At 52.5% G+C, this 16,617-nt stretch overlaps 6 protein-coding genes across 6 annotated transcripts; 2 read left to right on the top strand and 4 right to left on the bottom strand.

Annotated features, from left to right (window-relative positions):
• Positions 1-989: 989 nt before the first annotated feature.
• Positions 990-4,881, top strand: CAOG_03185 (hypothetical protein; the record flags this gene model as incomplete). The annotated part of the gene is made up of 23 exons (XM_004363967.1): positions 990-1,171; positions 1,255-1,326; positions 1,406-1,477; positions 1,567-1,638; positions 1,711-1,782; positions 1,854-1,925; positions 1,991-2,062; positions 2,130-2,201; positions 2,291-2,362; positions 2,426-2,497; positions 2,564-2,635; positions 2,702-2,773; positions 2,840-2,911; positions 2,978-3,049; positions 3,123-3,194; positions 3,285-3,356; positions 3,422-3,493; positions 3,557-3,628; positions 3,694-3,765; positions 3,833-3,904; positions 3,978-4,049; positions 4,110-4,282; positions 4,367-4,881. The coding sequence occupies 23 exons, from the start codon at positions 990-992 to the stop codon at positions 4,879-4,881; spliced, it is 2,310 nt and encodes a 769-aa protein (XP_004364024.1).
• Positions 4,882-5,247: 366 nt separating this feature from the next.
• On the bottom strand, positions 5,248-5,644 carry CAOG_03184 (ubiquitin-carboxyl extension; the record flags this gene model as incomplete). Its single annotated transcript, XM_004363966.1, has 2 exons — positions 5,248-5,297; positions 5,392-5,644. The coding sequence occupies 2 exons, from the start codon at positions 5,642-5,644 to the stop codon at positions 5,248-5,250; spliced, it is 303 nt and encodes a 100-aa protein (XP_004364023.1).
• Positions 5,645-6,335: 691 nt separating this feature from the next.
• Positions 6,336-7,475, top strand: CAOG_03183 (hypothetical protein). The gene is made up of 5 exons (XM_004363965.2): positions 6,336-6,356; positions 6,648-6,735; positions 6,830-6,966; positions 7,059-7,217; positions 7,310-7,475. The coding sequence occupies exons 2-5, from the start codon at positions 6,654-6,656 to the stop codon at positions 7,361-7,363; spliced, it is 432 nt and encodes a 143-aa protein (XP_004364022.1). The 5' UTR covers positions 6,336-6,356; positions 6,648-6,653; the 3' UTR covers positions 7,364-7,475.
• An 86-nt stretch (positions 7,476-7,561) lies between these two features.
• CAOG_03182 (DNA-directed RNA polymerase 2) lies at positions 7,562-9,234 on the bottom strand. Its single transcript, XM_004363964.2, has 5 exons — positions 9,143-9,234; positions 8,474-8,574; positions 8,049-8,316; positions 7,828-7,965; positions 7,562-7,732 (listed from the first exon to the last, which is right to left on the bottom strand). Exons 1-5 carry the CDS (start codon positions 9,203-9,205, stop codon positions 7,667-7,669), a joined length of 636 nt encoding a protein of 211 aa, XP_004364021.1. The 5' UTR covers positions 9,206-9,234; the 3' UTR covers positions 7,562-7,666.
• A 146-nt stretch (positions 9,235-9,380) lies between these two features.
• Positions 9,381-13,814, bottom strand: CAOG_03181 (proteasome 26S subunit). The gene is made up of 7 exons (XM_004363963.2): positions 13,761-13,814; positions 12,021-13,054; positions 11,726-11,896; positions 10,177-11,616; positions 9,900-10,055; positions 9,723-9,810; positions 9,381-9,583 (listed from the first exon to the last, which is right to left on the bottom strand). The coding sequence occupies exons 1-7, from the start codon at positions 13,786-13,788 to the stop codon at positions 9,507-9,509; spliced, it is 2,994 nt and encodes a 997-aa protein (XP_004364020.2). The 5' UTR covers positions 13,789-13,814; the 3' UTR covers positions 9,381-9,506.
• A 536-nt stretch (positions 13,815-14,350) lies between these two features.
• CAOG_08672 (hypothetical protein) lies at positions 14,351-16,612 on the bottom strand (the record flags this gene model as incomplete). The annotated part of the gene is made up of 1 exon (XM_011271981.1): positions 14,351-16,612. A coding segment is annotated over one exon (2,262 nt), but the record flags the coding sequence as incomplete, so codon positions are not given.
• Positions 16,613-16,617: the final 5 nt, after the last annotated feature.

The raw sequence follows: 16,617 nt of genomic DNA, 5'->3' as shown, positions 1-16,617 counted from the left end.
CAAATCGCAAACTCCATTGCCACGCGATCGGAGTTGGTGGCCAATCCACACTTTTTTTTTTTTTTGTATTTTTCAATTTCATTCCTGCGGTTTGCACTTTCTTCTTCTCAGGTTCCCGAAACGGTTCCTTTTTGTTCAAAATTAACACAAAACACCACCAAAACACACATTTTGCCTTTTATTGAATGTTTGAATGATTGAATGATTGCAGAGAGCGTGAGTGACCACACTCCTTTTTTTTTTTTTTTTTCTTGTTTCTCATTTTCTCTTGCTTTTCCTTTTCTTGCTTTTCTTCTCTCCAAAGTAAGCAAACGCGCACCTTCCAAACCCCCCCCCACCGGAACAATCCCCATCTTGCTTTTGCCTTCCGCATGGCGAACAATGCGCAATAAGCGGGGGTTGTTGGCTGAGTCTGCGAGGATTGCATTCTTCCGCTGTCTTGCATTCTTTCGATTCTTTTTTTTTCTCTCTCTCTCGCTCTTTCTCATCTGATCCGTGGATAAGCTCTGCTGCTGCAAGATAGCAAACTCAAGCAGAAAGAGTGACGAAGCGGAATGAACAGGCGTGGGACTGTTCCGTGAAAATCGAACAAACAGAAAACCACCAAAAAAAGGAATAGAAGCTTGCGTGATCGAGCTGGTGTGTCGCCTCTTTCCTGCTTGATGAGCAGATTCTGTAGAAATGCACAAAGCAGTGGAAGTGACCATGAAAGGCGCGCGCGGGGGTGTTGGGGGAGTCGATAAAGGGGCGAGAAAACATGCAACCACACATTTCACTGCAAAAACTTGTGAATTTTACACAAACCCCCCTTGAACACTCGGCTGACAAGACACACACACACTCTCTCTCTTTCTCTCTACCCCCCCCTCTCTGAAGATTGGAAACATACTGGAAGGCGCATACACAACACGGCTTGTAGCACTGTGACGTTGCGGGCGACTGTTGTTAAAACTGCTGCGAGCTCACTCTGAACTGGAAATGCCTCTCAGATGACACCAAAAGGGTTTGCCTTTGGTCTCCTTTTGCTTGCGCTCTGCGTGAGTTATCACGTCCAATTGGCACAAGCGGTCGATGCTTGCACCGTGTGCACTTGCTCGGGAACGGATGTCGATTGCAATGCCAAAGGTCTCTCAGCCGTTCCAAGCGGAATTCCCGCCACCACAGTGACATTGTACGCCATATTGCTCGAAATTTGCTCTGAATGGCTGGAATTGAAATGAATTGCTCTCCTCACTCAGATGATGTGGTCGATAGGTTTCTGAGCAGCAACCCGATCACCAGCATTCCCGCAAACGCATTCGCAACCCTGACTGCGCTAGAGTCCTTGTGAGCAAGCAAACACAGAAAGAATCACACTTGAGCAAAACAATGGCTTATTTGATTTTTCGACATTGTCTGCATGCAGGCGTCTGTACAACAACCAGATCACCGGACTATCTGCAAACGCTTTCGCAGGTCTGAGTGCGCTTACTCTTTTGTAAGCCAGCAAATGACACGCGAATCGCGCCCCCCCCCCCTCTCCTCGCACCAACGGCTGACTCGTTTTATGGCGGCTGCATCTTGTAGGGATTTGAAAGGCAACCAGATCACCACCATTCCCGAGAACGCATTCACAGGCCTTGCAAGTCTGCAGCAATTGTAAGCAAAAGCAAAGACGTGGCGAATCACAGACAAATGGCTCACTCGAATGCGACTCGATCCGTACTGTAGATGGCTGTACACCAACCAGATCACCTCCATTTCCGCAAACGCATTCGCAGGCCTGAGCGCGCTGACACAGTTGTAAGCAAGCAATGGCATGCGAATCACCGCTTGCGCAAGACTTACTCGTGTGTGCGGACATCTATCTGTAGATGGATGTACAGCAACCCGCTCCCCAACATTACGGCAAACGCATTCGCAGGCCTGACTGCGCTGAACTCAATGTAAGAGAGAAAAGAGTTAAAGAATCACGCACCAATGACTCACTCGACTGTGAGTCTATCTGTAGGCAACTGGACCGCAATCAGCTCACCAGCATTGTGGCAAACGCATTCGCAGGCATGCCTGCGCTGACAGACTTGTAAGCAAGCCAATTCATGTAGAATCACGGAAAACGGCTCACTCACGTTCGCGATTCCTATCTGTAGGGAGCTGCAGAACAACGCGATCACCAGCATTTCCCCCTCTGCATTCGCAGGCCTGACCGCACTGACTTACTTGTAAGCAATGCCAAAACAAAAAGAGAGGATGAATCACAGATAAATGGCTCACTTTTTTTTCTTCTGTTTTTGGCATCTGCGATCTGCAGAAATATGGTACAGAATCACATCACCGGCATTTCTGCAAATTCATTTACAGGCCTGAGTGCGCTGAACGAATTGTAAGAAGAAAGGACGTGCCGAATCACAACCAAAAGTTTACTCATTCACGATTCCACCTGTAGATATCTGTCCCAAAACTCGATCACCGTCATTTCCTCAAACGCATTCAATGGCCTGACTGCGCTGTCCTCCCTGTAAGCAAGCCAATTCATGTAGAACCACGGAAACGGCTCACTCACGTTCGTGATTCCTATCTGTAGGTATCTGCCGTCCAACCAAATCACTAGCATTTCGGCAAACGTATTTACAAATCTGCCTGCGCTGTCCTCCCTGTAAGCAAGCAATGACAGAATGCACCCCCACACAAATGGCTGACTTGCTGGCGACTCTACCTGCAGGAGACTCCAATCCAACTCGATCACGAGCATTTCTTCAAACGCATTCACAAATCTGCCTGCGCTGTCCTCCCTGTAAGCAAGCAATGACAGAATGCACCGGCACACAAATGGCTGACTTGCTGGCGACTCTACCTGCAGGAGACTCAAATCCAACTCGATCACGAGCATTTCTTCAAACGCATTCACAAATCTACCTGCGCTGAGCGCCTTGTAAGCAGGCAACGACAGGAAGACTCAAACATAAAATGGCTGACTTGTTGGCGACTCTATTTGCAGAGACTTATCCGACAACGAGATCACCGTCATTCCGGTCAATGCGTTCACAAACCTGCCCGGGCTGACTGACCTGTAAGCAAGCCAAAGTCATGAAGAACCACATGCGAAAGAGCTCACTTTTGTTTTTCTGTGTGACGACATGTAGGAAGCTCTACGCCAACAAGATCACCACCATATTTGCAAACGCTTTCTCAGGCCTGTCTGTTCTGGATTCCTTGTAAGCCAGCAAAGACATGAGGAAGTACAGACATGAGGACGCACACACCAACGGCTGACTTGTTGTTGTTGGCGACTCTATTTTTGGCAGAGATTTATCCGGTAACCTGATCACCGTCATTCCTGCCAATGCAATTGCAAGCCTGACTGCGCTGAATTTTCTGTGAGCAATCAAAGGCATGAAGAATCGCACACGAACTGCTCACTTGTTCGCGACTCTATCTGTAGATATCTGAACGAAAACCAGATCACCAACATTCCTGCCAATGCTTTTGCAAGCCTTACTGCGCTGACCGGATTGTAAGCAAGCGAGGCCAGGATGAATTCAGCACAAGCGACTCACTCGTTTGTGACTCTGCTTAGGTTTTTGCAGCAAAACCAGCTCGCCAGCATTGATGCGAATGCATTCGCAGGCCTTACTGCGCTGATCGACTTGTAAGCAAGAGAGGCCAGGAAGAATCACGAACAAACTGCTCACTCGTTTGTGACGCTATCTGCAGGGATCTAAGAGAAGCCTCGATCACCGTCATGCCTGTGAATGCATTCACGGCCCTGACTGCACTGACTAGCCTGTAAGTACAAACCAAGGACCTGAAAAATCTCTGACAAACGGCTCATTCGTGACGACTCTATCTGTAGCTATTTGAGTCTCAACCAGATCACCACAATCTCTGCAAACGTATTCGCAAGCCTGACTGCGCTGAATTACCTGTACGCAAGTAACGACGTGAAGAATCCCACAACAACCTGCTCACTCGTTTGCGACTGTATCTACAACTTGTAGAGATTTGTCCGCCAACCAGATCACTAGCATTGAGGCCTCTGCATTCACACGCTTGACTGCGCTGAGTGACTTGTAAGCAATTGCTCTGAGTTGAATGTGTTCGAGTCGCCTCTCACTTCAAGTTGCTCTTAGGTATTTGAATGACAACCCCTTCACCACTCTGCCGCCTGGCCTGTTTCAGGGCTTGCCCAACGGCTTGTATATGTCAGACTCTGGAGACCAATCCTTGAAACCCAACAACTTTGCCGTTGGTGGAAACACTGTTGCTCCGCCCAGCACATACGGCAGTGTTGACGAACCGTTCCGTACGTTTGACAGCTTCACGCGGTTGCAATCCGCCATGTAATCGTTTCTCTGACTTTTTTCTTTCTTTCTTTTGTGCATCGCAGCGTGCGATACAGTTTGTGCCACCTGCTATGACGCTGGCTCCAGTGCGTGCTGCGGGGTCAACTGCCTGACCTGCACTTCATCTGATCCCTGCACTCAATGCTATGAAGGTTATGAGATGATGAGCGGCTTCTGCCTCGCATCGGCTGCGACCAACGCGTCCATTGCTGCAGTTGCGTCTTCAGCGTCAATCGCCTCACAGGCGTCTGCATCATCTGCCAGTGCTGCATTGGCTGCCAGTGCTGCATCGGCTGCCAGTGGTGCATCGGCTGCCAGTGCTGCATCTGCTGCTGCGACAAATGTGCCCCAAGGGTCAAGTGATACATCCTCCGGAGCTATTATTGGCGGAGTGATTGGCGGCGTGCTCGCTCTCGTCTTGCTGGTTGCGTTGATTGTGGTCCTTCGACGTCGCCGTTCCTCAAAGGCGGCGTCCACCAGCTCGGTCGCTAAATCGCGCGAATCAAACGTTGCAAATCCAACCTATGAGACGCGAAAGGGGAATGCCGACCTCGCGTAAAATCGCAAAACTACTGTCTCTATGAGCCTGTCCGACTGTCGGTCTGTCTTGTCTGTCTTGATCGTGCATGGGGTTTGCTCAAGATGTTTACGATGTTTGGAGCAACCCCTCTTTTTGAAATTGCATCCTGTGGTTTGAAAATAAAAAATGACTTGAAAAGAAATGCTACCGAGAGCGCAACCTTAGAAAGGCGCAGATTTCAAAACAAAACGGGATTGCACCTCCTCCGCGGCTTCTCTCCCGCCGCCTCCCCTTCCTCTGTCTCCGACAGCAAAAACGCTCCAAACCACACAGCGAACAATTGGAGGGAACCTGAAGAAGGACGCTGTTTCGAACGAAAGGTTGCTGTATTCAACAAATCGGTGGTCAAGCAGAGCTCTTGTAAGCTGTAGTCTTGTAAGCTGTAGGGAAGGCATCTAAAGCAAGAAAATTGTAGTATCAACAAAACTGGTCGCTAGCGAGAAATCAGTGAACAGAATCAAGGTCTGCCTTATTCTGAGCGTCGGCAACGAGTCTCGGACGAGTGGGTTTTGCCAGCGCCACCCTTCAGGCGGACGACGAGGTGGAGGGTGCACTCTTTATGAATGTTATAGTCCATCAGGTTGCCGTTGGTGAGCGGCTTGCCTCCGAAAATGAGCAACTGGGCCTCTGCTTCGATGCCCTCCCGTTCCGCAACCTGAGCCTTGACGGCATCAATCGTAGCGGTCGGCTCGACGTCCAGCGAAATCGTTTTGCCAGTCAGGGTCTTGACGAAAATGTACATTGTAGTGTATATTCAGGGCGACAAAAATGGGGAGTGGACAGCCAACCGTGAAAGTTCAGCGCGTCAAACACAAAGACAGCCAAACGGCCAAACAGTGATTGTCGGGTTTGCACTTCAGGTCGTTGCTGCGCGCAGCCCTACCCAACACATCCCTTCAAGCTTATGCAACGTCTGCAATTCTAGAAGATGCAGCGCTGAACTCCAGCAAAGTTCCAAAATCGAAAAAAAAAACCCCCGCATACAGCCAAACCTCGACTGTCGCGCGGCGGCGGCGAACGATCGGTTTTGGCGCCTCGGGCCTTTGTTGTACGCAGCCCTACCCACCACATCCTTTCAAGGTTATGCAGCCTTTGCCATTCTGAAAGAGCGAGTCTCCCAAAGTGTGGCATTTGTTTAATCAATCACCGTTTTCACAAAACAGCTCTGTCAAAAGCTCACGAAACTCTGTGTGTGTGTGTGTGTGTGTGTGTGTCTGTGTGTGTGTGACTTGAGACTACCATTCGAAATCAGGCACCCTTCACGCTCATCGATGGATGGATGCGCGCTATTCAAAACCTTCAACAGTGATCTTTCTGAAGCAACAGGCATGAGTTTTGATGTGTGTCTGACTGTTTTCATTTTCGATCCCATCGATCTTGCGTCATGTCCTCGTCTCATCTCATCTCATCTCATCTCAGCCGACGCAGTCATTCTCTAGAAAAGTAAAATCAGTGTACGAATAATTTGATCAGCCAAAAAAAAAAAAAAAAAAAAAAAAAAAGCCAAAATGAATGGAGCTCCATTGTGACTTTTGACTTGTTGTTTTGCGGCGTCGCTCGGCCATTCCCGCGCTGCCTCATCGTCAAGCAGCGGTGGTTGCGAATGTGCATCCGAGAGTGGAGTGTTGCGGGGACGAGTGTGGTGGGAGATCAAAGCAGCAACATGGCGCTTTGAGCAGATCTCTCGCTTTTGGCTTTGTGGCTCATCTCTGCTGCTGCTGCTGACCCTTCCTTTCGTCATGTAGGGCACCATGTCCGTCCTAACACGATTCTCGAGCACCCTCGGCAGCCGGGCAGCCATCGCAGGCACCCAGACCGCGCTCCGTCGCTTTGGTACGAAAAATCCTCCCCTCTTCCTGCATCGTCACACTGCACACGGATCAGACGACCACTCAAACTCACTCTTGTCTACTCTGCCTTGGTGTAGCTGCCACGCACGCAGCGTACGCGCCAAACCCAGAGCGACAGATCGGCGACTACCCTGACTTTGCCCCATCCAGCGCCCAGCTCAAGGATCCCTCGCTCTACGAGGATGCCCAGGAGCGCCGCAACCTGAAGGATACTGTACAGTCCTGATGATGATGATGACGATGATGGTGCACCTATGCCATCATTTTTAGTGGGCTTCAACTCATCCAACCCCAAAATCTTTGCAGCTGCACGAGAACGACGAGCTCTACACTGTATGGGTTGTCGACGAAAAGTCGCCTGTTAGCCGCTCCACTGCGCTGAAGCACCTTTTGATCATGGCTGGGTTGCTGACCGGTTTGTATGGGCTTGCAAAGCTCTACGACGCGCCTTCGCGAAAGCCAACGGTATGTCCAAAAATTTGTTGCGTTTTGTTTTGTTGGTGAACTTGAGATCAACCTCGACCTATCTCACTTACTCACCCATGCACGCACAACAGACACAACGGGAACTCCCCTTCCACGAGCCCAACGGCTTTGCAAAGCAGCAGTAGAAAAAAAATCCCACTGTGTCAATTCTGTGTTTTTTGTTGTTTGTGCATTGTTTCGATGTCAGGGATTGTCGTCCCAATATCAAAATCGTGCTGTTGACTTGCGTTTACACGATTCATTTGTATTTTTTTTTTTTTTTTTTTTTTTTTTTTTGGGGGGGGGGGTTGGCAAGGAGAGGAAGCAAAGAAAAAAAAAAAAAAACAAAGAAATTGGATTACATTTTTATAAAGTCGCACTGACAACGAAAACACGCTCCAACAACAACAAACTACGACGTCACACAGACTTTTTTTCTGCGTGTTGCACTACAAGACAAGTCGATAGGTGATATAACGACCTGCGGTCTCGCTTTGACGTGTGATACGGACAACCTGACAAGAAGGGAATAGAGTCAGTCAACAGCCCAGCTAAAAATCACAAATGCCACGAATGGACATGTGCACCGTCGCATTCGAATAGAACATACCTGGCCCCTTCGCAAACCAAGATAGCGAGCAACAGGGTCTGTTGAGTGAATACGAGGCAACTGCGCCTCCTTGAGCTTGTACTGCTTGAGCAGTGCAATCTTATCGTCGTCTGACAGCACCTCATGCTTGGGCACCAACTAGAGTATCGCAAGAGCAAACAATAACGCATATTAGTTGCATTGATGGAAATTCGCTCCAAAAAAACCTTTCAACACCCTACAGTGTGACGGGTAATGTTCACGAGCAGCTCTGCCTCCTTAAACTCCTCAATGATGAACTGCGGCATGGCCTCGGCCAGGGTGCTGCGGGCAAACGAGGTTAGACAGTCCTGGACGACGATAATGCCGCGTTGGATGGACTGCGTGCTCATCTGCTCAATCATCTGGCGGATGGGTGCCACGCCGACCTTGACTTCGGTGGCAAACATGACAAGAATGGACTTGGTGGGGTCGTCCTTGTATGCAAAGTTGCACAACATGCGCTCTCGCCTGCAGGACGAAGCAAAACATGAAGTGAATGAACCAAAGTAAAGTCAAAGTGAGAGTTTTGGCCAAAAAGTCCATCCAAGCCAGACCCAAGTCTCCAACTACAAGACATGCACAACCACCTGCGCCCCCCCCCCAAAAAAAAAACACAGCCGCTTACACTGGGGTCAGGTCGTTGCCCGTGCAGACCTTGGCGCGGAACGTCTCGAGGTTTTGCTCGAGCTCGTCTGCAGTCACAATGTAATGGCGATCGTGGCACATCTGACACCAACAAAAAAAAAAAAAAAAAAAAAAAAAAAGCAAGCCCAACAGAGGAAACGCGAGTCAGATATCGCAGTCCGTCCGAGAGCGAGGGGTGTGAGGGATGCAGCGATGGCAAGTTTGTATGGAGCGAGAATTGAGATCTCGTCGACTTGTCGCAGCTCAAAAAGCCCAGCGACGAGCGAGCGAGCGACGGCAGCGTCCGCACATCGGTCAAGGCTCTTCACTCCCGGTGCAGAGACGCAGAGAGCGAGTCAAGTGCGGAGGTCGCCATTGGGCATTGGCGTTGGCAGGCGGACTCTGAGGACCATGTGGGAGTGGAATCGACCGCCAAGCCAACGCGCAAAAGACAATGCACCTCTCGGTCTTCCATTGGTCGGTGACAAGGTTGACAGAAGATTCCGCACTTTGAACATTGGCGACGATGGAATGGAAGCCAAGAGCCATTCGACAGGGCAGGAGTGGCGATCGATAGAGCGACGTTTTCCACTGCGTCTCGCTCTCTCTCTCTCGCATCAAGCCACAGCTCAACAAGCTCAAGTCGTGATACGATGATCGGAGTGCTCACCTGCATCACGGTCTGGTAAATGCGGTACATGCGCTGGAGATGTTGCTGCTCGGCCGAATCCATTTTGATTGTCGATTGAAAAGTTTACGAATTAAAGACTGCACCGACGCCAACGACGACGCATACTTACTCTAACCTCCAGCACTTTGAAACAAGCGTATTCAAGTTGAGGACTCCAAAGCAAATTGCAGAACGCGGTGGAGAGTGAAGGGGGAACAACGAGAACGAAGATCAAAAACAACAAAAACGCATTGTACTGCACAAAATAACATTGCACACAACGTATACAAATTCACAGTGAACAGCGTGCGAAACAAGAGCCTTGGTCTAACGCGCGAACGAAATGGTCAAACACCCTCTCGCTTTACAGGGTGTACTCGAACGGTTGCGGGGGCTCTGGCTCATCCGCCTCGTCACCAACTGTGTTTGCAGCAGACACCTCTGCAACAGCGTCGAAAATAAACAAAAGCACCAGTGAGCATTCACGAGCAAGATCCATCAGCAGCGCATCGATCAACTGGACGAAACAGGAAAAAACCAAACAAAAAAAAAAGCAAAACAAAACGCAACATTTTCTTACTTGGTGTGGGAATGGCAATCTCAATCAACTCTTCTGGCAACTCGGGCGTGTTATCCTCGACAATGACGATGCCGCCGACCAAAGCCGACTGAAAAAAAAAAAAGGGGAGAAAAGGGTTGCAAAACAACAGTCAGCAAGCCATTCACCACTGCAACAAACAAAGCCCAAAAAAGTTACCTTCAGGACAGTGCGATATCGCTCGTCTCGCAAAGAGGTGACATGGACTTGGTCGGGAACAATGCGCGCAGGATTGGTGAGGAGCTCAAAGTCAGGCTCGACCTCCTTGACATCCTCCTTCTTTTCTGCAGCTTTCTCGGCCAGGGCGGACTCCAACTGCAACAGGAAAGAAAGATAAAAAAAAAACCACCCACAAACATTCAACAAGTGAATAATTGCACCACAACTCCATCTTCGCAAAGAAAACCCCAACACAAAAAACAAACCCCCCGCTTACACTCTTCTCTTCAGCACCAGGAGAAGATGGCGCCGATTGCAAGGGAGAGCCGGGTACGCTCGTGTCCATGGACACGGCCTCGCCTCGGGCAATGGCAGCGGCCTTGTCGGCCTTGCGCTTGGTGCTCTTGGCCTTGGTGTAGGAAAGGACGGCCGTGGTCACCTTCTCCTTCGTCTCGACCTTTGGTGGCACGAGGGCGGGAGGATAGGCGAACTGCGAGGGCTTGGCAGCGCTGTGGAACTTGACTTGCGGCATCTTGAGGTTCTTGTTGAGGGCAATCAGCGTTGTCGGGGTGAAGGCGAGGCTGATAAAGTGTGTCATGGAGTGCCAGAACCAATGCTGGGTGAAGAGAAGGAGACCGACCACCGATGAGGTGCGAGTGTGTCCGATGCGCGACTGGAGCGAGATGGTCACATTGCGGCCACCAGCCTCAATCAGACCTTGGGCAAGCACGGCGCCAAACTTGGCCATGACGTCTTCGTGACGCTCGCCAATCACCTTCTCAAACAGCTTGCGGGTGCTGGCTGCCTTGGGCGTCTGCGCATCGCTCTGCTGGATCAAGACCATGGCGAGAGCAATCATGGCACCCTGTCGCACAAAGTCGACGGGATCGTTCGACAGCGGCTCGAGCAGCTCGATGGCATCGGCAGAGCCAGTGGCGGCACACGAAACGCCGAGAGCAAGCGCAGCACCGTACCGAACGTGGGGGTTGTACGACTCGGACAGCAGCGACACAACGCCGGGGACTTGCTTGGAGTCGCGGAAGAGCACAAAGCCCAGGCCGATGACGGCAGCGCGGCGCACATCGTCCGAAACGTCGCTGACGGCAACATGCAGCAGGCGGTTGATGGCCTTGTTGTTGCCAGTGCCGGCGTAGGCGAGGGAGACGGCCAACATGGCGCCGTAGCGCAGGACGGGATCCTTGTCTGCAGCCATCAGCTCGATGTGCGCATCGGCGAGCTCCTCGCGCTCGTACAGCATGAGCGCCATGCCGATGGCAAGACCGCGGATGATCTTTTCGTGGGCCGTGTCGTGGGCGTAGCGCAGCATCTCGTCCAGGCACTCCGAGTGGCCAGTACCGAGCATAATAAGACCCATGCCAATACCGGCAGCCTCGCCAGCTACCGCAGAGTCCGTGTTGAGCACGGCACGCAGTTCACCAAACAGCTCGGGCGTAGCAGTGCCCATCGCCGCCAAGCCCAGACCGAGGCTGCCGCCGTGGCGCACAATGTCGCCCTCGCAGTAGCCTTCGTCTGTTCGCGAGTGGGTGGCGTTCTTGAGCTGCTCCACCAAGAACGGAATGGCCTTTTTGCCGTGGTTGGCGTGAATCAGGCCGAGCGCAAACAGACCGCCGCCCTCTGCGAACGGGCCCGCGCCAGACTCGCTGCCTCCTTTTGGCAAGTATGGCGAGAGGATGTTGAAGCTCTCCTTGATGTGACCCTGTCCGAGACATAAAAAAAAAGCGAATGTGAGCGAACGTGTCGACTGGGAAAAATAAAACAAAAGAAGGGTACACAACAATGTACTATGCAAAATCGGCGGCTATTACCTTGTGAACAACACCGAGGCTGGCCGTCACGTTGAACTTGGCCCAGTGAGCAGCGCGACGAACCCATGCGAGATCCTGCCGCAAGAACGTGTCAATGCCCGTGCCAGCATGCATGAGAGCGTTTGCAATCACCGTGCCGCCGTGGCAAATAGAGTTGCGTTGAGTGGCCAGCTGTGGTCGAGAAAAAAAAGAAGAAAAAAAAAAAGAAGGGAAAGTATGCACATGGTTAGATTCAACAAAGTTTAACACAAAAAACCCCACACGCAGAGAAACCAACTTTGGTCTCGGCACTTGCCTTTGTGTTTTTCAAAATCAACAGGTCGGAATGGTTGTTGCGAAGCAAGAATTCCAGCTCGAGGCCGAGGGAGACTTCGCCAGTCAGAATAGCGTAGAGACGCGCGATGGGAGAGTCCTTTTCGAGAGTGGGCTCGGGAGCGGCGTCAGCGGCGGTGGGCTCTGGAATGGCCACGCCCGAGAGCTGGAGCAAGTGTGCGACGACGCGATGCACAAACTGTTGCGTGGCGCTCTCAAAGACATCGAACGCAATCTGGTAAGCAACCAGAACGCCGCGCTCGGCACCGGCAGCGCCGCAGAGACGGCCCTCGAGCAGATCGCGCAGCGTTTGGGCGACACGCTCGGGGTTGTTGAGGAAGATGAGGCACTGGCACACGTTGATGAGATCGGGCTCCGGCAGGCACATGTACTGGTCGACGAGCACTGCGAGCACAGAGTCGCGGAAGGCGCGCGAGGTGATGAGCGTGTTGCTAATGTTCATGCAGTATCCAAGCACGGCCGAGGTGTCTGAGGCCTCGGCAATGGCGCGCTGGAAAATGTCAATGCGTCGCGACTCGAGGGCAATGCCGATGGCCTGGCGGTAAGAGCCGTGGGTCAGGCAGCGCTCAAACATGCGATCGACCAGGGCGACCAGACGCGCGTCAATGTCGCCGCCCGCGGCAGCCGCTTGCTCCACGCCCGCGCTGGTAAGCACGTCTTGCGCAGCATCGGGGTTGCGCAGGGCAATGTAGCGGTCGATGCACTTGGACACAATCGTGTGAACAAACTCTGAGTTTTCATTCACGTTGAAGAGCTCGCCGGCGCCCAGTGCAAACTCGAGTGCGTCGCCAAACGATCCGAGGTGGTAGTAGACCTTCGAGGCGACCAGCGCGGCCAGCTGGCGGTTGTGGAACGCCTCGTCCTCGTACAGCTCCTCGATGCGGCGGACCGACTCTGAAATTTCAGCCCAGAACGTGTCCACCAAGCCGTTGAGCTTGCCAAGCGCGAATGCCTGCAGCTGCGGCTGGGTCTCGTCCAAGAGCGCAATGACGCCCGCTGTAGTGTTCAGAGAGAGAGAGAGAGAGAGAGAGAGAGAGAGAGAGAACGAGTGAGGAACAATGACAAAGTCAAACACACAAGAGAGAAAAAAAAAAAAAAGATGACCAAACGAGCAAGACATCATTGATGATCGCCGCGCGAGGGGGAGAGCTCAAAGACGAAAGTGATGACTGCGAGCGAGACATCCAGGAACGCAACGCAACGCAACGAGAACGCAGCAAAGAAACCGTGGGGATGGACGAGAAGGGGACAGCTAGCGGAAGGACGACGAATGATAAAAAAAAAAAAAGCCAAGATCGCGAAACGCCAATTTTGACTGAGGATGCATTGGAGCGACCAACGACCCGCTTCCATTGTGCTCTGCTCTCGCTCTGGTCTCCTTGTCTGTCTCTGGCGAGACTCAATCTCATACTGCGTTTGATCGTTGATTGCACGAGCGAGCTTCCAACGTGCGATTTGGCAGCAGCTTCAACTGAAACCCGAGCGTAAAGTTTCGAGATTCCCCAACTTCAGTCGACGACGCTCCAACAGCGAGTGTGGGAGGGCTGGACCTCGAGTCTCTCCCTATGTGTAAGATTGCTGGCGTTCGATGATGCCATGGGTGCTGCAGGAGCGGAACGGATCGACAGGCTCGCATCAAGTCGAAAGGAAGCGAGCAATGTCAAAATGCGAACAAAATGATGAAAAAAAAAAAAAACCAAACCTGCTGAAGTGAGAACGCTGGCAGGCATATTGGAAGAATCTATAGGGAAAAAAGTGACTGACTCGAACAAGAGATGAGAAGTCATAGATCACAAATCATCGAGTCGAGATCGTAGTGCTAGAAATCGTCCGATCGCGGAAGATCTGTGGAGACTCTGTCAATCTCAACAGCTCGAATTTTTGCAAATCGACTTCAATTTCAACAAGGGAGGGTGAATAGTATCACTTTGTATTGTGACAATGCAGAACAGAGTACAAAAAGCGCATCGAAGGGGGAAAAAACAATCACAAGAAGGGGGGAAAAGGAAAAAGTATAAAATCCTTTACAAAAGGAGCAGAAGGGGTAACGCCAGAAGAGGCGAAAATCGTAGGGGGGTCATAACAACAGCGATAGCAGAAATAACAAGCAAAATCAAGGACACTCACAAACAAAGAAGAGAAAAAATCATACAGGCAGACACTAAAAAAAAAAAAATCACAAGAGCAGAAAACAAAAAAAGCAAGACAAAAGGGGCAAACAAAAACAAAAGACAAAAAACCACAACAAAACTAAACAAGAAAAATGCAACCAGTGCCCTCCAGCCGCTGAGCTTAAGCTTGGGGACACGAATCATAGTGATCGAGACAGCAGTCACCAAAGGTGCGGCAAGAGCTGTCGCAGTTGCAGTACACTGGCGGGGCGCCAGCCGCTTCCACATACACGACGCCGCTGCAGCCGGATCGCTGGCAGGACATGGCGGGTGTGTTGGCGGCCAGCGCTGTCTTGACAAAGGCGAGCTGCGAGGTGACGCAGACGTGGACCTCGATCGTGTTAGCCGTGACAATGCGGTGGGGCGAGGCGCAAGTCGACGACGCTTCAATCCAACGCGACTTGACACGATCGTACACGACCACGTCGGGTTGCTCCACGCTCGCGGTAATGTTAAAGTAGTCTGCATCCCACTGGAGGAGCACGCGGTAATGGTTGGTCGGCTGAACATCCACGTCAACGTTGGTGGACGTGCTAAACGCACGCGCCATCGCCGTGAATTCAAGGTAGGTCTGGAAGGGCGGGATGGTGGCGGGATCAATCACGCGACGGAAATCCACGGTCGTCGAGTTGGACGAGCTGGTCGCCGAGCTCGACGAGAAGGCGTTAATGTCCAGGTCAGTCAACTGGGCCGTCACAAGCACGTAGTCGCCCGAGAAAGGCGAGCCGTCCACCGTCATGTTCACCTTAGCCCAGTGGGAAACTGGAGCGACAGGAGTGGCCGACGCAGACGGAGCCGCCGCCGCTGTGGTGGTGGCGGCCGGGCCTGGCGTGGCGCTGCTGGGTGTCGGTGTGACGGAAGCGGCGCCACAGGTAACAGTGCTCTCGTCCTGGCATCCCAGCGTAAGGCACGACGACGAGTCCACGACGTTGATGCCGTTGGTGGAGCGAACAATCGACATGCCAACGTTGTTCCAGACACGAAGAGTGTTGTAGTAGGTGCGCGGCGTCGCCAGCTGGAAGTTGCGGAAGTAGATCGAATGACCAATCACCCAGTACGTCGAGCGGTCGTTGAGGCAGATGGCGTTGACGAGGCCGTCCGGGCCAGGCACGCCGCAGCCAGTTTCAATTTGAGGCAAGCTGCGCGTCACAAGCGCAAACATGGAGCCAGTTGGCGATGCCGAGGCGCCAGCTTCAGTGAAGGGCATAATTTCCTCGCCGCCGGGTGTCACACCAATGGCCCAGTCGTACGACTTGATGCCAGACTCGTTGTCAACGAAATCGCCAAAAGCGATGGCCATGTTGAAGCGATCGGTAGACCAGGTGCGGTCATCGGTGGAGGTTAGCGAGGCACCGCCGTTGAGCTCGCAGGCAATGGCCGCGCCGTACGTGTCAATCACCCAGCCAGCAGCACTGTCCGGGCCCGAATTATCGACAAGCAGACCGTTCGAGGGGTAGGTAATGCGCAAGCCAGCGCCGTTCGTCGCCTCAATCGAAATAAAGTACATTGTGTTTGTCACGAGGGACAGGCCAGTCAAACGATGGCTCGTGATGGCGGCGGGGAAGTCGACCCAATCGGTCAATTCAGTGTCGCTGGTGGCCGTGCCGGCCTTCATGCGGTACATGACAACAGCAGACTGCGCGTCCTTGAACAGCCAGCGGAAGGACATGTCCTCCGTGTACCGCTGAGCATGGATCGGGGCGAGCTCGTAGCCAGGCGACGGGAAGGGCGAGACCATGTCAATGTACTGGAAGGTGGCAGGAGTCGTGTCGATGGTGATGCCGTTGCTGTACACGGTAGTGGACAGACCAGCGGCGTTCACCGCGCGCAGGGCAATGTAGTACGTGATTGGGAAGATCTTGTCCAAGTCGTCCACGGGGTAGGGTTCAACCGCGTCGGGATCAATCACGCATGTGCCAGTGCCACGACCCGAGCCCATGTAGCCACCGGGGCAAGAGCACTTGTAGCTGCCGAACGTGTCTTCGCATCGAGCAATCGCGTCGCACTCGAGATCCGGCGGGAAGTTGCGCGTGACGCACTCGTTCTCATTCGAGCAAAAGACACCGTCGCCTTCGAAACCAACGTTGCACACGCACGAGCCAGTCACAGGACCAGCCGTGCCATCCGTGTTGCCGTCGACGCAAGAGGCGTACTCGGAGCAGAGATCAGCACCGCCCTCATCGCACCACGAGCGAACAGCGACACTTGCGCAGCGAACGCCAGTGTAGTTGATTGTGCACGAGCAGTGGCCGGTGAGCGAGTCGCATGTGCCATTGTTCTCGCAGGCACAGTCGTCGACAAAGGCGCCGAGATTGCGGAGTTCAAGAGTGTAGCGGCCGAGCACGCTGCGGAAGCCACGAACAAGCGGCAAGTATTGCTGGTCCTTGA

Source organism: Capsaspora owczarzaki, assembly GCF_000151315.2.
Source record: "Capsaspora owczarzaki ATCC 30864 unplaced genomic scaffold supercont2.4, whole genome shotgun sequence".
Lineage (NCBI taxonomy): Eukaryota > Filasterea > Ministeriida > Capsasporidae > Capsaspora > Capsaspora owczarzaki.
Note: the sequence above shows the minus strand (reverse complement) of the source record. Positions and strands in the feature narration are given on the sequence as shown.

Bases quoted from the DNA above. Each gene is read 5' to 3' on its own strand.
- CAOG_03181 (XM_004363963.2), bottom strand. From the start codon at position 13,788: ATGCCTGCCAGCGTTCTCACTTCAGCAG. The intron at 11,897-12,020 runs GCAAGTGCCGAG...TCTCGACCACAG, and splicing joins TGATTTTGAAAAACACAAAG to CTGGCCACTCAACGCAACTC. The intron at 10,056-10,176 runs GTAAGCGGGGGG...TTCCTGTTGCAG, and splicing joins CTGGTGCTGAAGAGAAGAGT to TTGGAGTCCGCCCTGGCCGA.
- CAOG_03182 (XM_004363964.2), bottom strand. From the start codon at position 9,205: ATGGATTCGGCCGAGCAGCAACATCTCCAGCGCATGTACCGCATTTAC. The intron at 8,575-9,142 runs GTGAGCACTCCG...TGTTGGTGTCAG, and splicing joins TTTACCAGACCGTGATGCAG to ATGTGCCACGATCGCCATTA. The intron at 8,317-8,473 runs GTAAGCGGCTGT...TTCGTCCTGCAG, and splicing joins GGCAACGACCTGACCCCAGT to GCGAGAGCGCATGTTGTGCA.
- CAOG_03183 (XM_004363965.2), top strand. From the start codon at position 6,654: ATGTCCGTCCTAACACGATTCTCGAGCACCCTCGGCAGCCGGGCAGCC. The intron at 6,736-6,829 runs GTACGAAAAATC...GCCTTGGTGTAG, and splicing joins GACCGCGCTCCGTCGCTTTG to CTGCCACGCACGCAGCGTAC. The intron at 6,967-7,058 runs GTACAGTCCTGA...AAATCTTTGCAG, and splicing joins GCCGCAACCTGAAGGATACT to CTGCACGAGAACGACGAGCT.